This window comes from Danaus plexippus, chromosome 17 (genome assembly GCF_018135715.1).
Source record: "Danaus plexippus chromosome 17, MEX_DaPlex, whole genome shotgun sequence".
Lineage (NCBI taxonomy): Eukaryota > Metazoa > Arthropoda > Insecta > Lepidoptera > Nymphalidae > Danaus > Danaus plexippus.
In genome coordinates, this window is record NC_083548.1 from 4,035,530 (window position 1) to 4,050,397 (window position 14,868).

At 33.2% G+C, this 14,868-nt stretch overlaps 2 protein-coding genes across 2 annotated transcripts; one reads left to right on the forward strand and one right to left on the reverse strand.

Annotated features, from left to right (window-relative positions):
- Positions 1–124: 124 nt before the first annotated feature.
- Positions 125–1,365, forward strand: LOC116771185 (uncharacterized). Its single transcript, XM_061523085.1, has 3 exons — positions 125–372; positions 1,007–1,076; positions 1,145–1,365. The coding sequence occupies exons 1-3, from the start codon at positions 290–292 to the stop codon at positions 1,298–1,300; spliced, it is 309 nt and encodes a 102-aa protein (XP_061379069.1). The 5' UTR covers positions 125–289; the 3' UTR covers positions 1,301–1,365.
- Positions 1,366–1,431: 66 nt separating this feature from the next.
- On the reverse strand, positions 1,432–12,510 carry LOC116771183 (EF-hand domain-containing protein D2 homolog). The gene is made up of 3 exons (XM_032662956.2): positions 12,215–12,510; positions 2,871–3,035; positions 1,432–2,087 (listed from the first exon to the last, which is right to left on the reverse strand). Exons 1-3 carry the CDS (start codon positions 12,382–12,384, stop codon positions 1,835–1,837), a joined length of 588 nt encoding a protein of 195 aa, XP_032518847.1. The 5' UTR covers positions 12,385–12,510; the 3' UTR covers positions 1,432–1,834.
- Positions 12,511–14,868: the final 2,358 nt, after the last annotated feature.

The window sequence follows — 14,868 nt, forward strand, 5'->3', positions numbered from 1 at the left end:
ATTACGGACTAATTAAATGTACACATCGTATATGTTAGTTGTTTCATTGACAATACATATATTTTTGACATATAGGGTATTCCTAAACGACACAAAATTTTAATACTGTCAAATTTGATAGTTTCTGGTAGATTTAAAATAACATCGGTATGTCATAATATAACGGAAAACTAAATTCTTTTATTGTGTTTAAAAATGCTAAGCATAATTATTTAACTTATTTTCATAAATATATTACACATTATTTATATCTTAAGTGAATGATAGGTGTGTGTCAAGCGGTGTAACAATGTCTATTGCTGGAAATACGCAACAATTACAGCAAGATTTACAGAATGAACTGACAACTGCCAACCAACTCTTGAGACTTATGTATTGTATTTTAACTTTTATTTTCTAATATTTAAATTTAAGTTTGTATAATCAGGAGCTTTTTGTTTGTGAATATAAATGATAGCTTGCATTCTCCAATAACTATCTTTTTCAGATAGTATTGCCCAAATATAATAAAAGTAGATATGATTTGATTGTAGCTAAGCATGTAGGGAAATAGGATTTCATATGGAAATGAGTTGAAGCTTAACTCATGACTTAATAATATTAGTATATTAGTATGTCTCACTTTTTCCCTTTACTTATGAGTAGGTTTTCTCAGAGTGTTTTTTTTGATCATAACATTTTACTTAATTTAATACATAGTGCACATATTTAATCAGCCCAGGAATAATTTCAAAAACTGGAAATCAAACATATTTGTTATATCATACTTCTAAAATGTATCATGTTTTTTTATAGTACGAAATTAATTTCTTATTTAAAACAATTGTATGATGTTGTAATAAGTATTTAAATATACCATTAAGGATTTATTGTGCTCTTTAACTTCTGTAACAAATATTTTGTATAGAAAATTTTACATTCTAAGGATCCCAATTTTCAGATGTGTTTTCAACAAAGATATAAAATATTTTGAATTCTATCATCATCTTATTTTTATGTATTTCAGAACAATAGAATTACAAAAGATTAAAAAAATTACTAATCCTGGCGGAGAATTGGAAACAAATATTAAAGAGGTAATCAGATTAATTGTCACCTGTCTATTTTTGTTGAAAACTTCTACTTAAAATGCTCTGAATTTCAGAATACTGCAATAATGGCTACACTGGCAAATATACAACATATAAGTATATCTAACTTGCCTCCATTGAAACATACGGAGCTAGATATGACCCAACAGACAACACAGAATATGTCATACCAGCAACACGACAGTTTCAGAAGTATGGATGAATCTTAGATACATTTACAATAAAATGATTGTTATTTAATATGTAATTGTTAATAAAATACAGGTAAAAAACAGGATAAGAATTTTTATTGAACATAATCCCTTTGTAGTAATCAATTCATAATAATAAAATCCAGACATTAATCTAAAAATGTTTATTTAAATATTTAAAGTAATACATCACATAACTTAAATAAAAATCTTAACATGTTAAACATGCAACAAATTACACAATATCCTATATAATCCTATATTAGGCACATTTCATTACTCATAGACGCAATACACATATCAAGAACAAATGAGTGTGAATACTCAAAACAATGTAAACATTACGAGCTACTTAATTATTTTTGAACTATACACGAAATGTGGAAATGAGTCAGTTTAGTCCTTTATATTAGCAACGAAAACTTAAACAATGTTTTAAAAAGATTATTAAAAGCAATTTTGTAATGATATGTTAAATTTTTCCTATTGAATCATATCTTAAGCCATATGGTAACAGCTTATAGACTAGACCGTTAACAACTAATGCTATAATTATTGTTGGAATACAGCTGTTTTTTCTTTAAACCGTTGCCTTCTTAGCGCCTTCTCTTCAGCTTCCCTTCGTTTTTCTTCTTGTTCCTGTATAATTTCGTCGTGGAATCTATTCGTTTTGGCGAGTTCTTCAATTTTGGCCTCAAAGAAATTCTTAGCTCCATTAACTCCTACTTGATCTACATTTATTTCAGTTAATCTTGCTAGAGCATCTAAACCTGAGTCTGTTTCTAGTTCTCCTGCTCGGGCTTTCCTGAAGTACAAATAATAATTCGGTTGTTAATTTTATAATCATTATGCAATTATAACCTGTGACAAGAGAGTAGTAACACTTTATTACTATATTTTTGACAACTTGAAAATCGTAAAATTCGTCTCGGTAGCACTAGTACTATAAAATTGTATTGTTACGTTTTTTGGTACATTTAATCTGGAATTATTTAACGTATTTTCAACCCATCGTGGGTTATATAATAGATATGGATAAGCAGACAAATTATATATAATTTACTGAATATATTAGACTTACAAGTTTAAATATCATTTGGAATGAAAAAACTCCTTATTTCTGTGTTTAGTTATGAAAAAGAGACTATAAAGTCAAATAATAAATTATTATTTTGAACTTATTATTAAATAAGTTCAAAACACAAAAACATGGGAGTTTTTTTTAACTTACTAATCCCCAGTTTTTCTTTTTTCATACATATTTGTGTATGTAGCTGCACCCTCGTAAGTAAAAATATTTTTAAATTATCGAAATGGAAAATTAAATACTAAAACACACACGACACAAGTCTAGCTTTATACGAAGTTACATAAAATGCAAGACACAAAACGTGCTCATTACATATATAGCCATATCAGTTTGGCAACGAAGTCTATAAATTTTGTATTAGGCACGCTCCATATATGAATAAAAGTAAACCCATTTTTGAATATGGCGTGGTTGTAGACTTCTGCGTGTTGGTTACTTTAAATATTTCGTTATTATTTATTATTAGTACCTAACATAATTATTTGATAACATATTTACCGGTAAATTAATAAAAATTCTCGGAAGCTTATTTTATTGTCGCCATCTTCGTCCACCTCTGCTATCATAGCCTTTAGTCCCAGGTGTGTTTGTGGGGCTCCAAGACGTTCCATCATCCGCTTGACTTCATTTAAATCAAGAAATCCATCTCGTCCCTCATCAAATCTGAAACAAATTTTTCAATCCTTAATTTATAAGAACCGTTGATGATTGTACATAGGTATACAGTATATGGATAATATACATTATGTTATACATATTTAAGACGGAAAGAGTTTTAGTTCAGAGGGTGTCCTACTAAGTATTTTTCCGATATTTAGCCTTGGGCATACGGGTACGCGACCCCGGATCCTCGAGCCACCACTTTCATACCTCTATCCTCAGTCCATGAAGGTGGTGTCCCGTACCTCCCCTCATTCCCCTTCCTAACCTCTTTCCCCCCTTCTCTATCTTTTCCTTTCCTGGTTTTACCCGGAAAACGGGGTTTTGGAGGTCAGACGGCAGTCGCTCCGTTAAAACCACTCCCGCCACTCTTATGGTTGCAAAAGTTTATGGACTGGGTACGGCTAGGGCGTCGCCGATAAACGACGCGCAGGCACATCGCCCTACACCTGCGATAAGTGGGCAAGGGCTACCGTGTCAAGTACGGGCACGGCTAAAGACGTTAGTACCCCAAAGGAAACTCCGCTTTGCAACGTGGAATATTGGCTCTCTAACCGGACGATGCAGAGAACTCGCAGATGTACTCATGAGACGTCGGGTCCAGTGTGCGTTCCTCCAGGAAACTCGCTGGAAGGGCAATAAGTCTCGGAACATCGGACAGGGTTACCGGCTGATATACACTGGGTCGCCTTCAGGTAAAGCTGGTGTAGCGGTAGTGCTATCTGAAGAGCTTCGGAATGGTCTTCTTGAAGTTGATCGTCGCTGCGACCGCCTGATGCGGGTGCGGGTACTGATCGAGGGAGTGATTACTAACTTGATCAGTGCTTATACTCCTCAGGCTGGATGTAGCGGGTCCGAAAAAGAGTCATTCTGGGAGCAATTTGAAGAGGTTCTACGTGCTATACCAGCTGCTGAAGTAATCATAGTTGGGGGGGACTTAAATGGCCACGTAGGTAGGGCTGCGGAAACGTTTGATCGTGTACATGGTGGTTTTGGTTATGGTTGCCGCAATGCAGAGGGAGAAAATATTCTCAGAACCTGTATTGCGTCTGACTTAGCCGTCGTGAACACGTTCTTCCAAAAGACTCCACAGCACCTTATCACGTATAAGAGCGGGTCCCACTCAACCCAAATAGATTATCTGCTGACCAGACGGCGTCATATCGGCAAGGTGACTAACTGTAAAGTCATTCCTGGTGAAAGCCTGACGGCCCAACATCGACTTCTTGTCATGGACTATGTCGTTACCCCGAAAAAGAAAGTGGCCGAGAAACGTAAGCCTCGCATCAGGTGGTGGTTGCTGAATGGAACGATGCAGACCAGCTTTCGGGCAGAGGTTGAGAGTCAAAATCTGTCGACTAATACCAAAACTGCTCAGGAAGTTTGGGATCGAGCCCAGTCAGCAATTATCACAGCAGGTAAACGAGTTCTAGGCCTTTCTAAGGGAGGACGGGTCATTGACAAGGAGACATGGTGGTGGAATGACGAAGTGCAGGAGGTGATTCGTGAAAAGAAGACTGCCTTTAAGAAGTGGCAGCAATCAAACTCTCCTGAAGACAGACCAGAGTACATAGCAGCGAAACGTGCCAGTAAAAGGGCTGTTGCCAGAGCCCGCAGTGATAGGTTATCACCATTATATGATACACTTGAAACTGCGGAGGGGCAGAAGCTCATTTACAAATTGGCACGAGCTCGGGATAAGGGGACGCAAGATATCGCAAAATGTCTTAGCGTGAAAGATTCCCAAGGCACGTTGCTGTGTAATCATGCCTCTGTGAAGGAGAGATGGAGATGCTACTTCAAGGAGTTGCTAAATACTCAGCACCCGTGCAGTCTTCCAACCGAAATACCTCCTAATCTTGGACTTATTGCCCCGATAACACCTGACGAAACTCGGAATTGTCTTCGACGCATGAAGAATCGGAAAGCGGTGGGACCTGACGATATTCCGATCGAAGCGTGGAAATCATTGGGCTCTCTTGGTGTGCTCATACTGACGGACCTTTTTAACCGCGTCTTGAACACTGGGACTATGCCACATCAGTGGCGTTATAGTTACATTACCCCTATATACAAAGGCAGGGGCAGTGTTCAAGATTGTGGTAGTTATAGGGGCGTTAAGATCATGAGTCACACCATGAAGCTCTTTGAGCGTATGATCGACCTCAGGCTCCGCCGAGAGTGTACTGTCTCGGAATGTCAATATGGATTTCAGCCAGGATCGGGCACCTTGGACGCCATCTTTGCCATCAGAACTCTGATGGAGGCATACAGGGAAAAAAGGAGAGCTCTGCATGTCGCATTCCTAGATCTGCAGAAGGCCTTTGACTGCGTGCCTCGTCAATGTATCTGGTGGGCATTGCGATTCAAAGGGATCCCTGAGGCCTATATTGACATCATCAGAGACATGTACCGCGATTCCGTTTCAATGGTTAGGACTGCTGTTGGCGATACAAAACCCTTTCCGATCTCAGTAGGGGTTCACCAAGGCTCGGCTCTTAGCCCCTTCTTGTTCAATGTAGTGCTGGACACTGTCTCGGCTAACATCCAGGACCAGCCTCCATGGCTGATGATGTATGCCGATGACATAGCGCTCATTGATGAGAGCAGGTTGACGCTAGAGCGAAGAGTGAACCTCTGGAAGGGTACGCTTGAGAACGGTGGTCTTAAACTAAATGTGACGAAGACCGAGTACATGGCTTGCGGAAGCCCGGACTCTTGCACTATCCATATAGGTCCTGAACCAGCCGTTAAGTCGGAAAAGTTCAGGTACCTTGGATCTATTCTGCATGAGTCCGGAGGCATCGATCACGATGTCCAAGCCCGGATCAGCGCTGCTTGGGCGAAATGGCGTGAGGTCACAGGTGTGGTCTGCGATCGCAGAATACCTACCAAGCTCAAGGGAATAATATACAAGAGCATAATCCGACCGGTTCTCTTATATGGAAGCGAATGTTGGCCAACACTGTCCAGGCACACTCAGGAGCTTCACGTCACGGAGATGAAGATGCTGAGGTGGATGTGTGGCGTAACGCGGGCTGACCGTATACGTAACACATTTATCCGAGATAGTCTTGGAGTCCGTGACGTAGCGGATAAGCTTCAAGAGAGTCGCCTGAGATGGTATGGCCACGTTGCACGCCGGCCTGAGAATTACGTCGGAAAAATTTGCCTTGACATGTCGGTCCCTGGAGCAAGACCCCCAGGACGCCCAAGAAAGCGATGGCTGGACACCGTGAAGCAGGATATGAGAGCCAATGGACTTACCACCGCGGATGCTAAAGACCGTGCAAAGTGGAGGAGTTTGAGCAGGAAGGCAGACCCTGGCTAATGCTGGGATAATTGCCAGGAAGAAGAAGAAGATATTTAAGACGGAAAGAATGTATGTAGTAGTTTACTTATATATTAGTCATATAAACGAGGTATGTTTACTCATGATTCAACGGAAGTAACTTATTCAGTAACCTGTTATTTAATTGACGTACTTATTTAGACATATTTTTTATTTTATATATTTCAATACAATTTGTAGTAGGTATTTAAAGAAAATTTCATATTCAGAATTGGTGGAACCGTTACAGCCGGTAGTAAGTAGTAGCCACATTATTCGTAATGGAAGTGTCACATTCGTGTCCAGAATTTTAATACGAAATTGATATTTTGTACAGAGCACGCACTTCATATGGTGTAAGTATTTATATTATGTAAGTATGATGCCAAAAAGTAATATGTAAGGTACCATTTGTACTTATATATAATTTGGTTTAGCCCAGATTAAACCATGTGTAAATCGTTTTCAAGATAATATATTTTGTAACCAATAACATTTTCATTTATGTATTACAATAGATTATCAATATTTATATATTTCATACATTATCGTTGAATCAGTTTTAATCATATATAACTTATATTAATAATTCGCATCCGTTAAATCTTTCAGTCCATTATAATAATTTCGTGAGTATAATTAAATAGAAACTTTATATTTATCTATACACAATTACGTGTTATTAGAAAATAGATGTATTTTTTACATAAAAATATTTTAATGTGCGAAAATATACATGTATTAACATTTATAATACTAGTTAGCTTGTCTAGTTATTCCTACGTAAACACATTCTAAGCAACGGCCTTGAAACTAGTTTTTAAAATGTCTTCGACATGCATGCCACTTTGAACTTTCACTTCTCTTGTTTTATATTTTGCAAAGATCTCAGAGAAAAAAGACACACTATTTTTTTTAAACACTATAATTAAAAAAATGGGGCATAACCATTTTTTTTTCATTCTAATATATGTAAGTAATTTAAAAACATTATTTTGCAAAAATATAAAACATTTGTTTTTAAAATATTGTAAGTTTTTATAAATAAGATTATTATTATTGAACCTGTTTATTTATCCGCAGTAAAACAGTTGTCTAGTTGTAAAACAATTTTACTTTTATTTCATTTATTGTACAAACCCACATATATAATTCCCAATTCTACATACATATAAACCGTGTATTAATCTCTAATAAATTTGAAAATTTATTATAATTAGTCTTCGCAAACCATAAATATGGGATTACTTTATATTTAATATAATTCATATAGAAATGCGATGATTGTTATACATTTTTGTCGCAGTTTGCAGCAATTTTATAATAAAGTCGTCTAAAAATAGATGTCTCAACTGCGCACTTGACCGATTCTACGATATGGAACACCATTACTTACCCAGCAAGCTTTTAACTCCATAAAAAGTGATATTGTTTATTTGTTTTGTTTTAATTACACTAAACATGAATTATAGATAAAGTAGGTAGACCTAGGGACTAGGACTAAATACTCTTTAACAACTTATATCCTATAAGTTAATGTATCGTGTTTAGAAATGAGATAAGCTAATTTCAATTTTAATATTAATTGGTATTACGTAATTTAAAAAAAAAAGTTTGCGACGTGCTTAGTATCTGACAAAGCTGTTGTTATTATAAACAAATCATCCACATTTTTGTTAATATGAATGATTTAATTATAATAAAAATTAAATTGTGATGATGAAAATAAAAATATTAATAAGAACTTCAAGTTTATGTGAATTATATATTGCGGTAATAAAAAAAAAATCTATATAAATCTATTTTTGACTAATACCCCAAACGTTGTTTCCTCATACCTTTGAAGTGTGAAATAATTCTTTGCGGGAGACTTGTAAATAATAAGTTAATTAGACGCATGTGTCAAATGCAAGAAAAATAGTAACATAGTTTGAGTTAGTAATAATAGCTGTAGACCTCGATATGTTGTTTAGTTGTAATAAAAAAAAAACGTTCAAGCTAACTATCACAAATAATATTGAAATAAAACCATACAAAAAATAAAAACTAATAGCACAATATAAAAACATGAGAAATAGTATTGGGTGCCAGAACTAGGTCGTTGATAATAAAGTGAATGCGTCTAGTATCCAGCTAACGAAGCACGCTACCAAAAGACCTATAAAATAAAGTCGGTCAGATTTTAATCAACACAAATTGTTATTAAGAAAATAAGAACCAAGAAAACATGTTACTTGTTTATTAATAAGTTTAAACAATAACAATACTTATTATTATTACTTTACATGAGTATAGATGTAAAAATAATATTTTAAAATGAAAATATGTATAATTACAGTTCTTTTGTACTTCATGAATTAAATATACATATAAATTGGTATCCTACCAAAACTACACTTACTGTTTCTATTGCAGATTTAACTTTATTTTTTAATAACAAAACTACAACCTTAAATAACAACGAGTAAGTTAGAAATTCCAATACTTTCTACACTTTTCAAAAAGAAAGATGACGGAGTTTACGTAAGATATCTTTTATGTTAATTATGCAATCTATTGGGAGATTATAATATTTTTAATATATTTCAAGTTGACAAATTCATTCAGTCTTGCAACTTTCTTTTTAATCTGTCATAGACGTAACACACACTGACGGCCAAGTATGGTAGGTTATAGGAAGCAACAATGGCATATTAAATAATAAATATGCTATGATATTCATGTTATCGGTCAATCACGCAAGGCACGGCAGCAGACACAGTTGCGACAGAAAACAATGCGAATTAACTGTGAAACGAAACTATTGCCTAACACGATGTTATTGTTTATATCCAATATGGCGTGGATAAGTTTTCTATGATTAAAAGTGTATTAGGAGTCATACATTGATTAAATTCTGAGTTATTATACATGATTACAAAAAGTGAATATTTTATAATTCAAGTTTCAGCAACAGTGAATAGGCCTTCATTGTAAAGATGTAAATAAAAAAAATGATAAGTAGAAAATGTGTATCAGGAAGTCTGTCTGTTAAAAAGGATTTGTTGTTAGGATAGTATTACATGTCTAATCCTGGTAACAGTCAGTTTGTAAAAATTTCTATGCATTGTAATTAATATGATATTGAAACGGTCATTGATTTGATGTAAGTACAGTAAACATTTTAAATTGATGACACACAACCCTCCGTTCATATATTGTATTGGCAGACATTTATTTATAATATCGGAAGTAAAATATTGTTGGATGGGAATGATTCATTCGACACTTATTATATATCATATCATACATTTCACTACCACCAATTGTCTTAATAATATTTTTTTAAAACACCCAACTGTCGTAGCTGATATTTTAATAGAAACATTATGACAGTTACTATTATTTTTTACTTAAATAATTATTACAATTAGTATTTTACTAATTTCATAATTTACTTACTTAAGACGATACATTCTCTTACATCATTATATTATATAACACATTTTATCCAATTTAGGGTATGTTCAAACAGACAGACAGCCGTAGTAAGAAGATAGTAAAAACTAAAAAAACACACGGGATATGGTTAAAGATTAAGAAATAACATCCAGTTTTAAGTGAATAACTACAGGAAGGTATTAGTATAGTATTATAATATAAAGTTTTCAGAGGGGGATTCAAAACTGCGCAATAGCTGTCATTTATATTCCGGATACAAGGCGCAGACGGTGACTATAAAAGTTGTATTTTAAAAAACGGAAAACCTTTTAATGGTTATTTATAAATAAATATGTAAAGCACGAACAGATAAAACGTATTTTTTAGGGGAATAATGTACGTATGAGTCATTATTATTGGCCAGTCGGGCACCCGGTCCCGACTGAACATTGATTTTGTCGCCTGATATCTACGCCATTTCCTGCACGCTCCTCAATTTCAAACATTGTATATAACTGACAACACATTTTTATCAGTACAGTATAATTATTTGTCATTCGCCAGCACTATTGTATGTTTTTTGTTGTAGAATTATGTACAGTAAAATCGTTTTCATATATTAAACCTCTTTTATTAATAACCTACATAACCTAATGACTTTATTCTTAAGCAATTAGTAGTTTACAAATACATTAATAAATTGATGGTAAATGTTTTATTTACATTCTAGCATGAATGATAGATGACTAATTGTTGATTTGACATTAACGGAATTTCGCGTTAGTTTTAAACGTGAGTGAATTATAAAGAATAAATTTCCTTGCTTTTATGAATCACCAAAAGAACGTCATGTTTACAGCGGTATGACACAAAAATTGGACATCAAAGGAACAGAAATGTAACATGCGGTGCGTATTAGGGAATTCATTTAATTATCTTCATTGAATGACGAATAAATATGAATAATTCATTCATTAATACCAGACCTTAAAGTGTCACGCGTAGTATGTCAATAAATTTATATAACTCATAATATTTCCGTATTTTAAATGCTGCTCTTTAAAAGATCGATGTTTGTTTGTAATCTTCGATGAAGTCATTAGACAACTACGCGGTATTATGATCGTTTATGTTATTGTATAGATAGAAAAAACTTAGACATTCAGACAACAATTGATATTTATAAAATGATGAAAGTAATTACTAGATGTATATGATATTGCTTCGTAGCGTTATTGCTGTCTTTATATATAAATATATATACGACGTAATTATATGTGACTTTATTATTCACATAAAGATAATTAGACAGCCTTTTGATCTTTTTAAACAACATAAATATAATGACGAATAAGATTCTATAATCGCTATGATTAGAATGTTATCGAAGTGTCGTATAATTTGACAAATTGTAAAGTTTTTAACCAGTAACAAATCCTGACAAGTAAATGAGTATTCCATAGTGGTGCAGAGTGAAAACAAAAAATAACAATACCCAATAGACCTACCACTTAACCCAAATTTTGATAAAGTAAAGCTATTGTCATTTATAGAACGCATTGAGTTACAAATTGAGCCCATAAAAATTCCATGGGGTCAGAATAATTTGTGGTTTTAATTCTTATATACGGGGGTAACGGTCATTTATCTCTGGAGAGGTATGAACTATTGCCATTGTTACGCCAAATAAGTGATATTAACATCAAAACAACGGATGATAAAGATGTTGAACGCATTTAAAATCACTAGACCGTGTTCATAACAAATGAAATTAATTATTTTTAATAATTTTTTATTCTTGTTTCTCACCATTTTTCCACACTGTGTAATATTTGAATTGTGCATGCTCGTAATAAAATATTAAATAGCAATTCCATTATGAACCAGAGTTGTTATTCACGTGTGAATGTACTTTTATTTCTCTAAACAAATAAAGGAAAGTTATAATGAAGAGAGTAATATCTCCCATAGTGTGGCACCTATTCATTTTATCTCCCACGACGGTAAGACATTACTTAATAAATTATCTCTTAATTTTTTTAAGTACCCTATTAATTTAATACCTTTCACTTGTACCGGAAATATAAATTCCAAATTATAAATTTATTAAACGATTTTAAGAATAATCGAGAAATACGTGTAAAATATTGAAAAAATATTCAGAGTTATTAAATTTTTGATACATGGTTATAAATTATTATCAGTTAAGAGATAAACTCGATTTAATATTAAAATTAATGTGAGATTATTCTTAATAAACTATGCCGAAATGTGTATCTTTTTAACTTTTAAATTTAACTATACACAAGTAAAACCAGGTTAAACTAACCTCGCTATCAGCTATAAAACTCATGGGAGCTGGATCTATTGGATTAAACTTATGGTGATGTGTATTTACTTATTTAAATTACTGATTTATAAAAACACTTACTTGTTAAAAGTCAATTCGTACTGTTTTATTTCCTTTCTTGAGAATTCGTGAAATTCAGTAAATACATTCACGAATTTATATTTCGGTTTGACCTCTACACCCTCTTCGAGTTTGTCGTTTATGGCCTGTCTCCTCATTAGGATGCCACTGAGTTCCTCCGTCGCTGCCATTGTGCGGACAAAAAAGCTTCGTGAGAAACAAATCACGAACGTTCCTTACTATTGTACGATCTTGCTGAGACTGGCGCTCTGGCAGTTCGGCCGGTCCACGGTGATCGGCAGTCGGCAGTCAGTGCGACGCACTCCTAGCGCTGTCTCGTATCGAAATCGAGTCGAGGCAACGACGCAAACATCAACCGCGCAACAATACATCCAATACACACAAATAACTTGACTGAACCATTTCAACCTCCGCATAAAACGCCCTTCGTACTCACGATCCTGCTAATGCGCTGGCTGTTATGAATTGACACTACTATGATAAATGATTTTGTCTTAAAGTTAAATATTAAACCTTGTTTCATTTAAGCCGTTTAAGATCACGGAGTAAGGTTTAAAGTATTAATATTTGTAGCCCAATATAATAAATTTTAATCAAGACAAAGGAGCTTTATAAACAGTGAACTTAAATATGTCATTTTTAAAAAGAACTATGTTATTTTATTAATGAATTAAAAAACAAACAATAAGAAATAAAGATTTTTTTAGTAGGATAAGAAAATAAACAAATGTAGAATGAGTGCCTTTTGATGAGTAAAAATGATAAAAATATATATGAAACCTTTTTTATGTAATAAAATACATAAATAACTTAGTACTTGGAAACCAAGACGATAATGTATTAGAAAAAGAATAAGGAGCCGGTTTTAATGTATTTTTATTTTATTTACAGCTGATTCTCGTCAGTCAAGTCAAGCTGAGACTGGGAGAACTTTGAACATTCGTTAAGTTTAATACAATATCCGGTTTACGTTAATAGTGTAGAATATCCTACAACAATCCATAAGGGCTGAAGTTAAAAAAAAACGCCAATATAACCGACTGGGCGATAACTTTCAATTGAAAAATGAATCATTGTGATTTATTAATTCATATGAAAAAAAATTTGCGTAATTTTATTAGAAAAATAAAACCATAACGTGATTATATAGTTTACAATGTGAGAGCGTTTCATGTTTGTCTACTAAGCCTGATTGTAAGACGCGCGGCGACACGATTCTAAAACTATTTTGTTTGCTCAGTTGATTAGATAGAGTATTCTGTAACACCCTGATAAGTGGTTGTAGATATGAATACCATTCATATTTAAGCATAAAAAATATATTTACTTTGGAAATTATGCAACCTCTATCCTACGCCTATGCCTTGGAAACTAAATTTTGATGGTAATTTAAACAATTTTTTTTTTATCTTTTGTTTCAATCACATCAAAACATTGTTTTTTTACCAACTCCATACTACCAGAATTCAGTTATAATATCAATAGAGTATACGTAATATGAAAACGTACATATAAATAAAAATAGAAAATAATAATAAAAAATAAGACATGACAATACCTACCTAAATAGCCTTTTCGTAATAAAGATGTTAGTTGTTCGTATTTACTTCTTTTGTATAATAAATTTAAGTAAATATAAAATATACATAGGATAACGTACCTTTCAAGAGATCTCTTCCAGTTACTTTGAAAACAAGTGAATAGTAAAAAATTAAAATGTTTGTTGGTATAAAGTAGCGAAAGAATAAAATGAAATCGCATTTACACAAAACAAAAGGATTTAAGAAAGAACGCATGTTTGTTATTCACACATAAACTGCTAAACTTTTGTAAGTTTTACATAAATAGAAAAAAAAGTATACACAATTTGTTTTAGTCATACTATTGGAGTGCAGCTTACTAACTGTGGGAAACAATTAGAAATACGAGTATATAACCTAGAGTTTAATATTCTTAAATGATAATCCAACTTTTAAATGACTGAAAGAAAGCCCTCTTTCTCTCAGTCATTAATGTGTCCAGGCTGTTAATGTGTCCCTACAGAGAGATAACATTATTGCATATTGAATATAAGATATTACACTACTAATTAACTAACTTTCGCGAGAATAAATTTAAAATTACATATACATTTGATTAAAGTACGATATATTTCTGGAACATTTTAATTAACATCACAATTAGTAATATTATGTAATGAAGTGTATTTTCTATTTCTCCAATATTTAATTTGTAAATGGTGTCAATATCCCACGGGGTAGATTAGTGGTGCCTACTTAATTAATTTGTAAGCTTAGTGTGAGTTCATAAAGTTAACCTAAGTAGATGCATACTGACAGTTTAACAGTTTTCATACAAAAATATTATAAAATAAAATAAAGTACTCCGCCGCGTCGTTCTGTCTGTCTGTTCGCAATAAACAAAAAAACTATCTATCTGTCTGTCTGTTCTCAATAAACAGAAAAACTATTATTTATTTTATATTATTTGTAAAGAGCCCGTGTGAAGCAGGGGCTGGTACCTAGTTTCCTATATAATAGTCTTTGCAAAAATGAATGGAAAAACTTTGAAACTGTCGGTGTTAAAAGCTTACCATACAAACTCGTACTAGACAAATGGGATTAATTCACACGTATAATCCAGTCATCATTTGA

Excerpts from the sequence above, each read along its gene's own strand:
- LOC116771183 (XM_032662956.2), bottom strand. The coding sequence starts at position 12,384 with ATGGCAGCGACGGAGGAACTCAGTGGCATCCTAATGAGGAGACAGGCC. Across the intron at positions 3,036-12,214 it reads TACGAATTGACTTTTAACAA|ATTTGATGAGGGACGAGATG; the intron begins GTAAGTGTTTTT and ends AATTTGTTTCAG. Across the intron at positions 2,088-2,870 it reads GAATTTTTATTAATTTACCG|GAAAGCCCGAGCAGGAGAAC; the intron begins GTAAATATGTTA and ends TTTGTACTTCAG.
- LOC116771185 (XM_061523085.1), top strand. The coding sequence starts at position 290 with ATGTCTATTGCTGGAAATACGCAACAATTACAGCAAGATTTACAGAAT. Across the intron at positions 373-1,006 it reads AACCAACTCTTGAGACTTAT|AACAATAGAATTACAAAAGA; the intron begins GTATTGTATTTT and ends TATGTATTTCAG. Across the intron at positions 1,077-1,144 it reads TGGAAACAAATATTAAAGAG|AATACTGCAATAATGGCTAC; the intron begins GTAATCAGATTA and ends TCTGAATTTCAG.